General features: G+C 49.7%; 1 protein-coding gene across 1 annotated transcript in view; it reads left to right on the top strand.

Annotated features, from left to right (window-relative positions):
* Positions 1–18167, top strand: part of ADAMTS16 (ADAM metallopeptidase with thrombospondin type 1 motif 16) — a 146246-nt gene that overhangs the window by 35010 nt on the left and 93069 nt on the right. Inside the window, exons 4-8 of the mRNA XM_026506658.4 lie at positions 2882–3140; positions 5694–5893; positions 6698–6781; positions 8936–9095; positions 10892–10997. Of these exons, the coding sequence (XP_026362443.2) occupies positions 2882–3140; positions 5694–5893; positions 6698–6781; positions 8936–9095; positions 10892–10997 (809 nt within the window). The remainder of the gene's footprint in view (positions 1–2881; positions 3141–5693; positions 5894–6697; positions 6782–8935; positions 9096–10891; positions 10998–18167) is intronic.

Raw genomic sequence — 18167 nt, forward strand, 5'->3', positions numbered from 1 at the left:
TCATTTATTTATTTGAGAGAGAGAAAGAGTGAGCAAGCGAGAGAGAGAGAGAGAACACCAGCCAGGGCAGGGACAGAGAAGCAGACTCCCCGCTGAGCAGGGAGCCCAATGCAGGACTCGATCCCAGGACCCCAGGATCATGACCTGAGCCAGAGGCAGACGCCCAACCGACGGAGCCACCCAGGCACCCTGACTTGCTTTTTAGCCATATTCAGTGTTGAATTTACCCAATTTTATCAATCCATTTCTTCACGGCTTCCTGATTCTGTTTCATTTGCAAGCGTCTACACCAAAGTTACAAATATATATTTTATTTGGTCTTTTTAATTTTTGTGGTTCTTTGCTGCCTTTGGCCATTATTTTGGTGAATGGAATGAAGAAGAAACCTAGATTTGTTTTTTCCAAAGAGCTGACCAGTTTTCTCAGGGTCATTTATTGCATGATTTTCTTTCTTCCTCCTAACCGAAGCCCCTCCTGTGGTGTCAGCTACACTTTCATGCTATTGTAGCTGTGTATTCTGTTTAACTGATTCGTCTGTGGAAATCCAGCAAGTTTTAACTGTGAATAAAATGGCTCACCACAGTTATCCTACTGGGAGCCTCCACGTTTCCTTCACATGCATTGCCGAGCAAGAAACAGTGTTGCCTCAGCATTAGCCTAGCCCGTGTTCTTTCCGTCCTTGCAAATGCGATACAAGTGTTAGATGAATTTCCCTATGTACAATGATTTACAGAGCTGGCCGGGAGAGACCCAGGCCCCGGGAGAGCTCCTTTGCAAAGTTGGGAGGACACTGGCCTTTTTCTGAAAGCCTGGTGAATAATCCACCAGCTGACATCCCGGTGGCTTGTGTGGGCAGGAGGGCACTGGACATTGATGAGTGTCCAAATAAATAGTCTTGGTTCAATAAAGAACAGCTTTAATAAGCAGACAACATTAATCTTCCATGATTTATCTACCCTTTTAAGTACGCTTGCAAACTAATGATGCAGCAAGATAACAGAGTTCCTTTTTCTGTATTTTTTAGTGTCTGTTGATTGTAAAGGAAATCAAAGCATCAGTCTTAATCAGTTTTATATTCTCTGCATTTAATGAAATCGGGGATTGACTACTTTGTTAATGACACCTAGGAAGCCCTCCAGCTGCAGCAGGTCTCTTTTGCCCAAGGATCTGGTCCTCTCAGCCCCAGGCACCTACAACGGAGCCTTGACCTGGGCGAGGGGGTCACTTTTGGGACTGGAACAGCTGCCAAAGGTCACAAGAGTTTTAGGTGTGGAAGCAGATCTCTTTTGCATGCTTTCTGTGGGTCGTGCTTTTAAAATACATTCATTGTTAAGTCCTACAAACTCATGATAAGCAGCGAGCCTAATCTCCACTTCCTCGAGGGCAGCACAGCACAGAGAGGCTGAGTGAACTATTGAAGGTCACATTGGGAGCATTCCTGGAGTTGGTTGTGCCGGCTGGGGCAGTGGACTCACCCGGCCGCTCTCTGACCCGGCTGGGGGTCCAGAGAGGCATGCCGAATGCCACCAACTCCACGTTCCCCAGGAGCTGATGGTCTTCCAAGAGGTGATTAATAAGGCAAGGAGTAGCTTACCTATCAGGAAAGGTTCTTTTAAGGTGAAAAATGAATTCTTTTTTTTTTTTTTTTTTTTTTTTTAGTTTAACACTTGAACTGATTACTTTCAAAAGTGTGGAGAACCTCTTTGGGTCGTGTTATTACACAAGGGTGCTCATGCTATCCAGGGTTAGTTTAAATGCAAAAAGGTTGAAACCTTACTGGCTCCAGCTGTTCTGTCCTTCCACGCTTGTCTCTTCCTTGATAGCACTGTGAACTTTCAAGCGAGGTCCTACAGGAGTTTTGCTGGTAGAATTCTAGAGGACACGGAGATGCCCAAGTTACTCACGTAGAGCACTGTGTGGCAGGTGCCGGCTACCCCTCTGGGATGCAGGGCGTGAATCCCAGGTATTCGGCCTTTCCCCTGCCAGGTGGTACTTGGGCCCCAGGAGGTCTACCCCCCATGGTGCTGATGGCTTCCTTGATAACATGCCACGTTTACCCTCTGCCCCACCAGCAGGAACTCCAAGGCCAATGCTTAATCTCTGAACATCCAATAAGCTTTTTCTCTCCCACCCCCAACCCTCCTGTTCCTGAGAGTTGTGTCTGTCCCTGTCCCGAGATCTAAGAAGGGCTTCCCCAAGCCCGTCATCCCACCGCGTGCAGATACGCAGACTCACACGGGGTGGCCCAGCCCAGCACGGAACCGCATCTGGTGGACAGGGACACACAGCAGCAGCCCCCCCCCTCCAAGTGAGAGTCAGACTCGGGCTCTGAAATCAGAGGCACACTGCAGACATTTTTAGTGTTTTTATGGGTTAGTTTTATCCTGTTTCCATGATACCTTGCTGAGAAAGACCTTCCTGACACCCTCAGTAAATTCTCTTGTGCTTTCTTCCGGATTCATCTTAAGTAACACTTTTATACCGAGTGTTGCAAAATACTCAAGTTTGAAAGGAGTCGTGCAAAAGACTCTGTCAGGGTTGAAATGTTCTCTTCCTGTGTGGGGCCTCCCCGGCGCCCACACTGACGTCTGCGTCTGTGTACTTGAGCTCTCTCCTCCATCCTGTGGTCCGAATTCCCCCGTTAGTGTACCAGGAGCGCCCTCTGCTCCTGGCGTCAGGTCGTGGAACACCTGCACGCAGACCTTCCCGAGCAGATGCAGGTGCGAAGACTCATTGATGGGTCTCCGGGTGCTCATTCCCAGCCCAGGCGTTGGAGGGAACGCGCGCTTGTGAAGGAGTAAGAAAGAGGTGAAGCCGGGAGAGGGGGCGACCTCTGGTCAGAAGGTATAACCGCATTTTCTCTCTTCCTCTCTGTTTCCAGTCTGGCATGATAAGAACCCAAGAAGGAGATTACTTCCTGAAGCCGCTTCCTTCCCACCTAGTGGGGAGACTGCAGGACCCCGCGGGGGCTGGGCCCCCCTCCCACATACTGTATAAGAGATCAGCGGAAGTGCGGGCGCCGGGGGCTCCCCAGGCGGTCATGACCGAGAGGGACCGGGAGCTGGGGAATCCGCACCTGCACGGCGGCACCAACCTCCGGCACCCACCGAAGCAGCATTTCTGTGGAAGACGCAAGAAATGTATGTAAGGGCGATTCTTTTTGTGCATTTACCCATTCGGACATTTATGTAAGCCCGTGGAATGTTTTAAATGTTCTTCAGAGTAGTCTGCCCACGAGGTGGAATGACCAGACCGTCTTTGCTAAACTGGCGTGATGATTCCATCGTCTGTGTTCAGTCTGCACCGTCTCTCACGGTGGATGGACAGATCATGGTAGGTTTTTTTGTTTAAAAGAACCGTTCCCTGGGCAGATAAAATGACATACTGCCCAGAAATGCAGAATCCACTGGATGTCTTCGAAAGAACCTGGCATGTCTGCTCGGTAATTCTATCGTTTCGAGGTCTGGATTTATGAAAGCCCACATAGTTTTCTGCGAGGTAATTTATCTCCATACATATTTATACACTGTACTCCACCACATCAAAAGGACAGGCTAGGCATGACCGAATTTACCTACGATTTATCACCAGCGCTTTGTGGAAGTCCTTTGTTGTGTCGTGAACACTTAGGAGGCGATGTGATAGTCACATTTTATGTGGGAGCCTCTTACAGTTCAGGAATTGGAGGTCAGTGTTTTCTGGAATTTCTCTCACGTCCCTCAGCTTTGCCTCCAGCAACTCTGTATGGATTAAACTTTCCCCCCATGAGCCCATCTTCTGCCAGCCCTTCTTTCCCTGCCGGTTTCGTTGGCTGCTGTATCCAGCACCCTAAAATAGAGGCGGTCGTGTTGCAGGGGAAGAGAGTGAATGACGGTGGTCACTCGGTACTTAGAGCACAACAGCAAGTACCACTAAACCGTCAGCACCTGTGTGTCGTCCGATCTCACACTGTCCTGTAAATAAAAGCCTTGTGCTGCATCATGTGAACAACTCAAACCCAGACCGACTAAGTCAGGGGCTTGGTCAGCAGCAGGAAGAACGGACTGGGAACAGAGGGAGGCGAACAGGAGTCTGAGAGAGTCAGGGAGACAGAGGTAGGACGGGTGTAGCCCAGGGTGTCGGCATCAACCGCCTGAGGCTGCATGGACAGGGAGCAGCAGAGGGGTCGGCGGCAGGGGACAGGGCCGGGCAGTCATAATCAGACTTGAGAAAGCGCCACAAAGTGCCTCTTGGAAGACATTAGTGATCTGTGTGCTGCGGTTTGGTTTGCCAGAGATTTCTGTCCCTTCCCTGCTGGGCACACGGCAGTTCTGTGTGTGGCCGGGGCCCGCGTGATTGGCAAAAGTGGTGCACACTGCTTCTCGGCTGAAGCCTGTAATTCTCGAGACCTCTGCTCTTCGTGCGTGGATATTTCCATGCTGTTTATGGGGCTTTGCACTACCCTGGAGGAATCCCAGCCTTCTGGCTCTGTGAGGTTCACAGTACAAAGATTCTTCCCACTGGAGTCCCTGGTTCAGAAAATGGGCATTTTGGGGGGTGTGTTTAGGCACCTGTGGGAAGGGACCATCACAGGCAGATGGATTTGCTTAAAATCAGGGGTGAAGCTGTACCAACGACTCTGAATTGGACACCCATTTCTGACCCTTTCTAGGGAGGGGCGCAGCAAGTGCCGTTCCCTCCCTGTGCCTCGGTGGCCCCATTCGTCCCCGGAGCGTGTAGAGAGATGGCTCCTAGGGTAGAGTCGTGTCTCTGCATTTGCATTGAGTCCTTGACACGCGAGGAGTGCTTTAAAGACTTTGCCTGAGCCCTTATTATCCTCCACAGGGTTCATTTAGGTTGCAGAGTATTTTAGCAAAGAGATAAAGTGCACCGGATGTGGGTACCCGTCAAACAAGATAGCATCTTCTGGCAGCACGGTCCGTGGACAGAGTTGTCATAGCTCTGAATTAGTGCCCCCTGAATCTGGGTAATTTGAAGTCCACTTTCACGTGAAAAGCTTTTCGGAGGCATCCGTTCAACCTAAGTGTCTTTAACATAGTGTTAACTAACCGATTATAAATGCCCAAACTACTTTTAAATAGCTCCAAGAGGACAGGGTATATTTTGTCTTGTAATGAAATGAGGTAAATATATAGGGCGCTTTCTAGGAAATTCAGCTCTGCCGTGAAGTGGATCTGTGTCACGTAGTTTTTAACCCATTTGAAAGACGACAGACAAACCCTTTATGCATCCAGACACGGGAATCAGCTGTAAAAAGAATCAGGCCATGGAAATCTTTCAAATAAGCACACGAGGCAAGATGGAGCTGTGGTGTGTCCCTTGGTGGTTCCACGGCTTTGCCAGTACGCGTTCTGCCCAGGCCCGGTCCACGAATCCTTCTGCCAGTGGTCGTTGAGCTTTGTGCTTCTGCGGCTAGAACATGGGAGCCTAGGTCCTCTCTCTTTGTTTCAAATCAGGACAAAATTACACAGAGGTAGATCCAGTGACGGTTTCCATCACATGTACCTTATATGAACTTTATTTACATTTCAGGTTCCACTTTGGTCCAAGTTCTGTATCACAAACTCTTAAGGGTTATATGGTTCATACATGCACATTCATTTTGAAAATCCAGTTTCTATGTAACAAGTTCCACCGCTGGTTTGGGGTGATGACTTGGGCTTTCGTTTGTTCTCGGAACACCCCCTCCACAGACATGCCCAAGCCTCCCGAGGACGACCTCTTCATCCTGCCTGACGAATACGTGTCTTGCTTACGGCCGAAGCGCTCTCTCCTGAAGTCCCACAGGAACGAAGAGCTGAACGTGGAGACGTTGGTGGTGGTCGACAGGAAGATGATGCAGAACCATGGCCACGAAAACATCACCACCTACGTGCTGACCATACTCAACATGGTAGGAAAGTCCTTCTTGTTGAAGCCACGTGTGTCATTGCCCCTAACAGGGTGTGTGCGTTTGTGTCTCACGTGCGAGAAATATGGTATCTGTGATGACTCCCTCACTCTTACTGTGCTCCAGTCAGAAAAGCCGTGTTCAGAACTTCGGAGAACACCATAAAGAGGGGAAACAATCCAGCCCCCTCTGTGAGCCGGGAGCATGGTCTGGGTGGGTCAATGTCTGTGTTTACCAGAAATTTGTAAGAGGATACTGAAGGTGCAGCAAGCCTGCTTATGTGTGATTTCAGATGGCTCTACAGACATGCCTGTCTCCAGGTACACTAATATTTAAATACTGAATATACAGCATTTTATCTCTAAAGTCAGAAAAGCTACAACCCTGTAGGCTGCCATCTTGGGTAAAACGTCCTGTGTCCCAGATTGGCAGCTGCGGTGGTGAGGAGGAGCGACGAGAGGCATCGAAGCCGCACTTGGGAGACTGAGAGACACGTAGATAATGGAAGACAAGATCCCAGGTCACCTAAGTGAGGTTTCGAGAAATAGTTGGGATGACGATCATTGGAAAACACACCTCGCGTTCTGTCTCTGCACCCCTGAACCTGGGTGGCATTGCTGGCGTCCCGTCTGGTCGCCTGCCCCGTGATGAGGATTCAGCACTTGCTGTACCTGTCCGCCTAGCGGTATAAGAAAGTCGGCATTGCTGTGTCACAAGAGCACGGGGACCCGCCATCACCGGCAGGACTCTGGGGACGGGGGAAGTGACACCACGTGTGGGGCTGACACGAATGCCTGTCTTTTTCAGGTGTCTGCTTTGTTCAAAGATGGAACGATAGGAGGAAACATCAACATTGCGATTGTAGGTCTGATCCTTCTCGAGGAAGAACAGGTAATCTGTCTTTGAATCTGCCAGCTGCTTTTCTCCAGAAAAATAAACACAAAGTGAGGCTTTTTTTCCCCTTAATGTGATCCTTCTGTGGATTCTTGACTTTTCCCTCCCTTAGGAACAAAAAGTGTTTAATATTTTGTGTCTAATGCAATGAGTTGCTTATCAGTTCCTTTAATGATTTTTCAATTGTGTGTGAGTGTGTGTGTGCATGCCTGTGTGTGCATGTGCGCGTGCGTGTGTGCAGAGGCAGTACGTCGTACTCTCTTGGCAGGCGTCTGGGGAAATAGAACAGAAGCGCTGCCCTAGATGCGCGGGTGGGAGCCGCACTGGGACACAGAGCGCACAGTGTGTCTTCTGCACCTCGCACAGCGAGCTTTCAGGCGCCCTGGAGGAACTGAGCCCTTTCTGCTCTTTGCTAGAAGACGAAAACGACAGTGAAACCTGACTGTGGGGCATTGTTGTTTTCCTCTGTCACCTCCTAACTCCTGAGACTGACCGCACTAACCCTGCCACCTTCAGTCACGGACTGTGTTTCCAGAGAGGTTCTGGAGTAACCAGCACGTGCCTCTCACGCATCCAGACCCCTCACGCTGCTAGATCTTGGTCGCAGTGCATAGAAGCATCTCGGCACCTCCGTCCCAGTGTCCCTGTGTAAAGGCAGGGGCATGCACTTCCGTTCGCAGGGAGGTCGTATGTGCACATTTTGTGGCACAGGTAACGGGGCCGTCTCAGCCACGCCGCACTCTCACTTCTGCTTGGCCCCAGCTGATCGCTGGCCCCGCACAGGAGGAGTGAGCCGCCCTTGCCGATGTCTTAGCAGGGTCCCCCGTTGGCCGTGCTTCTCTTGTTTGTAAAACAAAGCATTTTTTTAGCTGAAACCTGAGATCACTCCTGAGATCTAAGATGCCTCCAGACGGGAGCTTCTGCGGTGCTGCTCTTTTGCTGGACAGGATGGGGCCTGCGGGGGCCAGCCTATTTCTAGCCCGAACGGTCAGGAAGATACGGCTTCATTGTCTTTGTGTGAGTGAGCGTCTGGACGGGGGGTGCTCAACTGGCAGGGCGTCTCAGGTGACAGGTTAATTATTCCTTGCATGAAATCATTTTCACCTTGGAATTCATCCAAGCTGCAGAGAAGAAGCGAGGTTATCTTTTGATCGTGCACCTGTGTTAACTCTGATTAATGCGGCGTTCCTGGAAATCACCTGCTGAAGAACGCGAGGCACGTCCCCGGGTGGATGCAGGCATTGGGCTTAGGTGCATTTGACCCTCCGCAAGGACAAAATGAGCCCTGAAGGAGAAAACACATTCAGCGAGCGAGAAACGCACATTTCAACCCCACATCTAGTCATGAAGGTTTTACTCAAGGTGCCCTGGAATCGAGCTGTTTAATCTGGCTTTCTCTGAGGGAGCCACAGGAAGAAACAGTAACACCGTTCTGATAACTCATTGCAGCCTGCTCTGCAGGGTGTTCCTGACCCCCCACTCCTGAATTCCCCGTGTGCGCGGGCGGCCTTCCCTCTGACAGTTCGCTGTTGTGCTGCTGGAACGTGGGGTATAGGGCTCGGTGGGATGTATCCTGCCGAGCTTCCTTCTGGCTCCAGTGTGGTTTCTAGAGAAGAGCTTTACCAGTTGACCTGCCCTTTCTCGTTAGCGTGCTGCTTCTGTAGGAAAGTGACTCAGTGTAACACTGTCATGATAAATGGTAAGAGTTGGAAATCCCACTTGCCCGGCCTGGTTATGGAATCAGCTGTCTAGGTGTATTTTTGTGCATGTGCAAAGTCACATATAAATGGTTCTGTTGCCTTACATACGTTTACAGAGTGTTTTCAAAGATTTTGATGCAGGCACTGCATGCACGGGGAGTCAACTTTCTTGGGGCATTGAAAATGCATCCAGGGTCAGCTAACCACATCCCTCATGTCCTGGTGCAGAACTACAGAAATGAACGATCGTGTCCACCCTGACTCTGTACCAGTTTTATATAAGACGCCCTCCTTTGGATTTTAATCCGTGAAATGAGTCTATCAGCTTATAGACCATTCGGATCCATCTGCATAGTTGAAATTTGAGTTACTGACGGGCTGATGACAGTTGGAGTAACACAACTGCCTGGTGACCTGTTTCTCTCTGTTGTCATGGGGTCATGTTGTGCAGCCGGGGCTCGTGATAAGCCACCATGCGGACCACACGTTAAGTAGCTTCTGCCAGTGGCAGTCCGGCCTGATGGGCAGAGACGGCGCACGCCACGACCACGCCATCCTGCTGACCGGTCTGGACATATGTTCCTGGAAGAATGAGCCCTGTGACACCTTGGGTAAGACCCTCCCACGGAGTTTGGAGGAGCACGTGTGTGCTGTGCACACTCGGGGGCCCAGGACATGGAGGATTTGCCCCTCGTGGCAAATCCATAGTGGAAGCCACTGCTGAATACGGCTGTAAGCGCAGATGCGCTTCCCTGGGGGTACTTTGGCCGAACAAACTTGTGCGTTTATTCACCCGAAGTGATGACCTCACAAGGAGCGGTCAGTCCCTCATAGATTCACGAGTTCCTGTCTCTTCTAATTTATGAAATAGTTTCTCTGTTTTCTTCTCCCATGAGTGAGATGCAAGGGTGTCCCATTCTGTGCAGAAACAGTACATTTATGAATGTGTGCAGGGGTGTTATAGCAATATTGTATTTCTCGTTTTTCTTTTGTTGTATAAATACTGATACCTTAGCGATTTTTGAAGATTTTTTAAAATTTATTCATTTGTGAGAGAGAGAGCACGTGTGCGTGCATGAGGGCAGAGGGGCAGAGAGAGGGAGAAGCAGGATCCCCGCAGAGCCGGGAGCCCAGTGCGGGGCTGGACCCCGGAGCCAATCCCAGGACCCTATCACGACCGGAGCCGAGGGCAGCTGCCTCACTGCCTGAGCCACCCAGGCGCCCCTGAGTGATGTTTTTTTTAATAAATATTTTATTTATTTATTTGAGAGAGACAGCCAGCGAGAGAGGGAACACAAGCAGGGGGAGTGGGAGAGGAAGAAGCAGGCTCATAGCGGAGAAGCCTGATGTGGGGCTCGATCCCACAACACCGGGATCACGCCCTGAGCCGAAGGCAGATGCTTAACGACTGAGCCACCCAGGTGCCCCAATCTGAGCGATTTTTTACCACGCTCATGAGGCTGGCTGTATCTTGGAGGGAGCACTTAGGGGTTCTTCTCACCGTATAGAGCACAGTGTGCTATTGACTAGGGTTCTCCTGCACATTTTTTCTGAGTCTGCATTTCTTTTTGGGGTCTTACTCAGAGCTCAGTCGAATAGATGTTAATTGTGACTGCTTATTCCTGGAGAGGCCTGCTTATGGCGCGGGGCCTGGCTGGCCTCTGAGACCCGGACTCCGGGGTGCTTCCCAGCACCCTGCTGGACGAGCTGGCTCACTGTGCCCACACTGCTTGCTCGTACAGATGATGGGGCTTCCGTGGCACAACTGTTTTCCTACTGGGAGTCTGGAGTTTGGGTCCACGCCAGGCAGGGCTGCTATCCGATTGGCCCTGGATAAAATCCTTGGGTCCTGAGTCTCTAATGAGCCTGCCTTGTGTTTCTGGGGGAGTGAGGTGCATCCCATGTGGTTCCACTGGGAGAAGACTCTGGAAACTCCTTCATGGTTTCCTCTAGACCTCCCCCCATGCATGCGCTCCCATTGCTGATTTTGTCCTGCATCCTCTGGTATCGCTATGAAACTATACCTGGGAGTGTGACAAAGCCTGAGTCCTGTGAATCCTTCTGGGGAATCCTTGGATCTGGGCTAGTCTTGGGGACCTCCTGACACACCCATTCGCTACAGTCCTTTTTTATTCAGATTTTTATATAAAAAGGCAGAAATCCTCTCTTCTACTCTGCCCCAGTTATAACCTTAACATGAATACCACATAGAGCCATGAATTGTTTTCCATGCGGAGAGCAGATCCCCTGCTTGTCCAAGAGTTTCCCATTCAGATGTCACCGCATGAGGGTGAGAAACACACTTCTCTGAAGGACAGAGGGTAAATATGCGGATATGATACACCTTCTTTCTTCAATGTATTGCAACAACACTGCCGTAAATTCTTTTGATCTCTACGCCCCATAGGATTTGCGCCCATAAGTGGAATGTGTAGTAAATATCGCAGCTGCACAATTAATGAAGATACGGGTCTTGGACTGGCCTTCACCATTGCTCACGAGTCTGGACACAAGTAAGTGCTCTCCGTGGGAGGGTAGATCCTGGGCTGCTTTCCCTACTGGATGATTGCCATAGAAACACCGATTCATTAGGTCAAGTCTGAAAGGGGCATAACGTATATCCAGGGAGAAGGTCACTGACATTCTCCATAGGACATGGATCCCTTAGGTACTTCTTATGTGGTTTTGTTGTTGTTGTTGTTTTAATTTTTTTTTAAGCAGGGTTCATGCCCAGCATGGAGCCCAACATGGGGCTTGAACTCACAACCCTGAGATCAAGACCTGAGCTGAAATCAAGTCAGACACTTGGGATGCCTGGGAGGCTCAGTCAGTGAAGCATCTGCCTTCGGCTCAGGTCATGATCCCGGGGTCCTGGGATCCAGTCTGCATGGAGCTCCTTGCTCAGCAGGGAGCCTGCTCTCCCTCTGCCTCTCCACCCGCTTGTGCTCTCTCTCTCTCTCTGACAAATAAATAAATAAAATCTTTAAAAAAGAAAAAGGCGCTCAACCCAGGTGCCCCTTCCTAGGTTGTTATCTTAGTGCCTCACCGTGCACCGTCTAAAGCCGCGGCAATTCCCACATTCACGCTCTCCTTCCTCTGCTCATCCTTCACGTCCCGGCTCACGCATGCGTGGAGCTGCACGCAGTTGTCTCAGCCTGCGCTCCTTTGTCCTGTTCTGAACTCGGTCCTGTGCTGATCTCATCCCATGGTTAGTTCCTATCGGGTACGAGAGTAACAAGGCCACTTCTTGTCAACTAGTTACTCTGGAGTTTTGTGTTCTTATCTCACTTTTATAATTTGTAGAGATGTCTTTTGATTGGTGTGCCAAGCAGAGTTTGGGGAATGCAGGTTAGATGAGGGGTAGGAGCTGGTAGAGGCTGGTCTGCCGCGCACATTTCCAGATGTCCGGCATAAGGGGGCAGCGTCAGGGTGCGCGGTGAGCCGGGGCATGGCGCGGAGAGACGTCAGTGCTGGACGGGCAGCGCTCAGCCCCAGCAGGCGGCTTGTCCTTGCTGGCCTCTTTTTACATGAAAATGTTACATTGTTCCTGTAGAACGAACACTTTCTAACAATTGCTTATGGAAGCTATCACTCTTAAGTAAGGTTTCTTGGGCTAATCATTCCGTAAGCTGCCTCAGGCCCAGGCATCTCTATTTTTCCCTTACCGAGGCCCACCTGCTGACTTCCTGGACTTGGCCAGATCGGCGTGAACGCCAGCAGTGGGAGTGCTGGCGTCTTCGTGCTACGCGCCAGCTCTGCTTGAGGCTTCTCCCAGAAAATGCACAACCCGGAATTACCATCTTTCTATTTTTTACTTTCACCCTGATTTTACTTGCAAATCACGAAACCTGCAAAAGCCAGTGTTGGTGATTCAGCTTTTGCAGAACTGACCTCTCCCTCCCCTGGTAGAAATGGACTGAGGCCACGCTTGTCCTCTCGTCCTGTGCGTAGCATCTGTGTGTGCGTGCGAGTGCGTCTTCATGCCCAAGTGTGGGTTGCGTACACGCACCTGCCTGTAGCAGGGTCGTGGGAGGCCCTGCAGACTTGGCTGTGTGAACTGATGACCTGAAAATGAAGCTTATACCCCGCTTCTGATCCCTTCATCATTATAGGTAATGATTGACTTTTTCAGTGCTTAGAAAATTGCCCCTACACTTTATGAAGCCTCCAGTTAAATCATAATTGTATTTCTAATAGGCTGCTAGAGTTAAAACTTCAAAAACTCTCATTATGTTAACAACACGAGGCTCTGGCTGTCCCCTGAACCATACCTGAATTTAATTAAACAATCCAGGTAAGAAATGTTTAAGTCACTGAGGGCTGAGCAGCTCGGTATTAAGTGAACGGATGAATCTGGGGACTGGCCGAGCGTGCAGCTGCAGGTGTGGGTGTACCCGAAGTTGAACTGGATACATCAGAGACCGGTCCTCAGTGTCCGCAAGGATCAGCGTCTCCTTTTATTTCTTCTTAGGAGTCAATCAGACTTCATCACCCGGACTGGGTCTAGATGGAAAAAGTATTTCTTCCAAACAAGATAAAATTGTTTTTATTGCAAGTGGGGCCGTGGATGAGAAGAAGGAAATGGGCTGTATGTTTGAATGAAGGGGAGTCCCGCTCCTCATGGACCTCATCTCCAGAAAATTATCAGGTCTTTCTTGAGCACCCGATGTTAAGAGGACATCATGCAACAGACAGGAACTGGGAGCTCTGAACAGGTCACGCTGCTGGTGAAGTTGCTTCCAATCCTGTTGAGGAAACAGAAAGTACACGTGGGAGATATGCAAATGAGTTGTGTGTGCCCCATGGCAGAATGGGTGACAGTAGTACTAATAGTAATAACGGCAGTAGTAACAGTATCACCTGCTGTTTGTGGAACACTTCATGAGATGTGCAGAGTGATTTCACTTGCAGCTCAAGCCAGGGAGACCACGGGGGGCACTCCTCTCTCCCTGCTCCACAAGTCTGGCAGGTAGATGATACTGAGGGTTCAGCGAATGTGAATGAATGAAACGGACAGACTGAGTCAGGGATGAGCAGAAGGATGAACGAAGAGTATTTCAAATGGGTCATTTGCTGTGGCAACTACATCAAATGGGAAAAGCGTCCCAAGACTCAGTGATCTAACCCCGTGGGGTTTTGTGGAATTGAATGGAAAACGAACACACTTACTCAGGTCACTGATGTTAGATGTATTACTTTTCAGAGAAGAGTTGTCGCTTGGTGTGTCGATCAAACATCATAGCATAAACAGCGTGCCTGCAGGGAACTCCAAGCGTGGTCGGTGTGGAGTTCTGAGCCTTAAGAATTAACAAGTATTCATGCATCTGTGCAGACTTTATAAAACATCCTGTTTTAGACATTGGTCTTATTTCTTCAGGTTTGTTTACATTCCGAGGATATTGCTGAGGTTGGAGGCGTGCTTTTCTCCAGGCCTTTCAACCTTTAACTCAAAGAAGGATCTCTGTGAATGTCCATCCAGTTTCTTCTACGGAGTCCTGTTATTTTCATGTCCAGACATCTTGTGGTTTCCATGGAGGAATCTGACCTGCACACTGAATCACTAAGAACCACAGTTTGGATCTGTAAAGGGAGGGGGGCAGGACCAGAAGTGAGGATGTGTGTTCTCCTTTAGGTTGTGAGATTGAGTAGGGCTATTCCTAAGCCAGCGGGGTAGGGTGAGTTTACCGGTCGTATTCCATCGCTTGGCGTTGGATGCGTGGTTTGCTAGAGGCAGTGTTGAGAATTGGCACAGACACGTGGAGCGCCGAGCAACAGGTTTTGGAGAATATGTCCCCTGAATGGCATGAATCCACTTGAAAAATTCCCATGTACTAAGGAAGTCATGCCATTTGAGGAGTAGGACGGTAGACCTGGGATTCCAGATCCGTGGGGTTCTCCCGCAGCCCAGCAGAAGCAACCCATGTGACCTGCCTTTTCTTTTCTTACCTAAGCTTCCCCCTGCAAAACCAAGAGTCTGACACCTGCGGCAGGTGGGTGCAGGTGCAATTGAAGGTGTACTCGTTGAGCGGGGCATTCCTAGCATACAACACAGGCTTAAATGCTTACCTTGCATGATCGTTTCAGACCATCAAGACAATATTAAAACACATTTGCTGTGCTTAGAAGTATTCATCACCCATCATTCTGCCACTTGTCTTCTCTCACACGTATTGACCCATTCACTGGGCACAATTTCCATTCTGCCAGCAAAGCATTGTGTAGGGTTCTATGAAAAGACTAGTGATTCAGTCCCTCCAAGAGTCTTCACAGAAAAACAAAATAGATATGGTGTGCATGGATCAGGCTGTGTGGGCTGTAGGCATTGCAAGAGGCTGAATCAGGGAGGACCAGGGAAGTCTCAGAAGAAGCAAAAGTGGCTTGCTAACACACCTAGCTCCAGCGGGCTTGGCTGCAGAAGTGAGATGCCCTTTCCAACATGTGATGGTGAGGCTGTGCGCTGTTACCAAGCTGAGCCCCGCAGTGGGGTCAGGGAGGCACCCGTGAAGTGGAGGGCTTGTGCGGTATCAAGGCAGCAGCCCCTTAAACATCCTCCAGCCAGTGACTGTCAGCCCTCTAGGGAGCCCTAGCAGGTTGGAGGGTCTTTTCTTACCAATTTTATTTATTGTTCCTCCTAAGAGTTTTTGTTTCATATCCAAAAAGCATTTGAAACCTATTGACCTTTGGCTGAATACACACACACACACACACACACACACACACACACACATCCTATTTGTATACGAGAACATCTAGGTAGTGAGTAATTGGAGCAAGACCATATTTGAATCAGGAAATGGAGAGAAGTTCTGAGTTTTCCTTTGTGATATGCATGGTGCCAGGTCTTCTGTGCAATTTTCGAGCAAGGTTTTATTGCCCCATTATATAGGTAAGGAAACCGAGGCCTGGTGACTTCAGTAATTTACCTCAAATCCGACTGCTTGTGAATGACAGAGGCAAGACCCCGAGGGAGGCCCTCCTCAGCCTCCACTCTTCTGGTTGCTTGACCTGCCCTGGCCCGCGAGACCCACCTGATGCCATGTCCATGCCAGCCTTCTCCCTCTCAGGGGGGTTGTGTTGTGCTCCTTGGAAAGTCCACATCGGAGCTCCGACACCTAGGCCCGCTGTGGCACCATCACAGCACCAAGGACGTGGTTTCGCCAGCCGGATGACATGGGCCCGTGGTTACTTCGAAGGGTTTCTTGTTTCCTTAACTACTGCTGTCTAACAGTCCGAAATACTCGATACAACCTCTAACAAGATGGGGCGTTCATCATTCCGGGTAACGTCAGTAATGACGGAATACGTACTGATGCAATCGAATCACTAAAACATACTGTGGAGATGCTAAAAGCATCGCACACTGAATAGGGTTCTCAGATCCAGTTTAATCTGAAATTATGTTTGCGTTTGGGTATTGGAGTGGGTGTTATAGCTGGAAGGTCGGTCTTTGTTTATTCAACCAACATCAGCGGAGAACCTGTTACGGGCTAGTGCGTGTACTGGCCTGGGGCTGAGCGTGGACAAGAAGGGTCTCTGTCCTTGAGAAATTTGAAAGCTAGTGGGTAGGAAAAAAACAGTATATTTACTGTTTCAACCTGTAGGGCGACAAAAACTTTGAATGACAGACTATGGCTCACGGAAGCAAAGAACACGTCTGGTATTGTGTAACTCGAGTGCTAATTAGATTTCTTGGTTGCCAGATACCAGCTTTATCTTCAAAATGTGTTCTGTTCATCCTTGCCTGACTTTATTAAGGTTACTATCAAATGTGATCACTGTGGAGTACTTTCACGTGAATGTGCTGGCGTCCATCACGGTACACCGTATGAGCCCCGTACTACTTAGAAAGACAACTTGAAAAGTAGCCGTGCTGAGATTTGGGCAGGCATCGGGATTACCTTATGGTGTTGGGATGCACCCAAGTACCACAGCCTAACTCCCAAGCTACTAAATAAAAAAATCTACGAGGGTGGACTTTGAGGAGCCACGCCATGCGGTACGTTTCTCAGATCTTCTGACGCACAGCAGTGTTTGAGAATCGATTCTAGATAGAATCATGGAAAACACCTTAGATGAAAAATGTAAGTCCCACATGTCCACAGACCCAGGCCGTGTGGCTTTCGTGTCCTTAGATATGTGGGCAGAGTGGTAGTGCATTTACCTAGCACACTTACTGGACCACAGTGCATGTGTCGTCTTCACAGTCAGGTAAAGGGCCAACCAGGGGAGGGTACTTTGCTCCTCGTTTTCCTAATTTTCTCCCCAAGGCAGCCACCCATACGTGATTACAGTCTGAACCCTTCTCATAGCCATGACACATTTCCTCTGCTATATGGTTACCCCGGCCTTGATTGATTGCTTTTAATAGAACTTCAGAGGATGGGTGGAGGCTGAAATGACTCCATCTGCGTCACCCTTGGTACTGAGCAGGAATTTTGCAGAAATTTGACAATGTTTGCATGCCAGATTTCCTTGGATACGCCCTTCAGTGGTGCTCGTGTTACGCTCTTGCCCGGATCCCGCCTGGGCTCTGATGTCGGAGTGTCAGGTCGCAGTCCTGACTCTGAGACAGTGGGCACGGCTCTCTCCAGTCCTCAGTCTTGCTGTCAAGATATTCTACCTGCCTTGTAGGCTTTTAGGGAGGCTTAAGTTCAAAAATACAGCTACTGTGTTTAATATCCTGTTTGAACACTAGTGAGTGCTCGTAAGTGTGAGTTGCTATTTTTACCGATACTATTAAATCTCTGTAAGCAAGCCAGTGAAGTGGGGAAATGTGTTTTCAGCTTCAGCAGCAAATGCAGAGATTCCCTGGCCCACGGTTGGAGCCCCCTTTCCCAGTGTTCTGAGTCTTCTGTCCCTGCCTCCTCTTGTCATGGGATTCTTGGTGGCAGGATGTCCCCAGACCCAGTAACCTTCTTGCCCTTCTTTGTTTTAGCCCCTTGCCTTTCCCTTTGCTCTGTATCCCACTCATGTGGAACCTAAGATAATCTAAGAATTATCCAATGATTTGGCAGGTACCAGACATTAATGGCCAACAATGGCCTGACTCTCTAAGAATATGTTTGCCCTCATGGGAAGTCTTCAGGGTCATATAGAGCTCCCAAATCCCCCAGGCGTTCTTCCTGAGCCGTTAGCTGTGCTCTTCTAGGGTAGAAGAAGATGGCAGTGTGAGACGCTGCCATAGCCAAAGCTCTAGCCAGTTAAGAAGAAGAAGCAGCTGACTTGGTGGACAGATGTAGCGACTCGGTTCATGGCATTCTTACAGGCGGAGGGCTAGAGTGTTCCCAAGTGACAGTGAGGGGGTGCCAGTTGGCACATCTGTAAAGGATCCTATTAAGCACCCCAAGAGCCAATGAGGCTGGAGACGGCCCCCTCTACTCAGCTGAGGCTGGAGCCCAGAGTGGTCTGCTTTTGACTCAGGAGGAACAGGCGTGCCTTCAAACAATTCCTGCAGATTAAGGCAGCGAGAGCGCCCACTGGGCTTCGCGAAGCTACTTCCTCCAAAGTGACGTAGGGAATGCGGTCAAGCACTGTCCAGCTGTGACAGCCCCCAGCAGTGCAGACCTGGCAGGAGGTGGGGCAGCCCTTGGTGTGAGTGGGCACAAACGGTCAGCCCCACAGGGAGCTGTAACAGGTGGTCAGTTCTCCGATTGTGGGGGGCATCAGACGCCCCTGGGGAGCCT

This window comes from Ursus arctos, unplaced genomic scaffold, assembly GCF_023065955.2.
Source record: "Ursus arctos isolate Adak ecotype North America unplaced genomic scaffold, UrsArc2.0 scaffold_15, whole genome shotgun sequence".
Taxonomy (NCBI): domain Eukaryota; kingdom Metazoa; phylum Chordata; class Mammalia; order Carnivora; family Ursidae; genus Ursus; species Ursus arctos.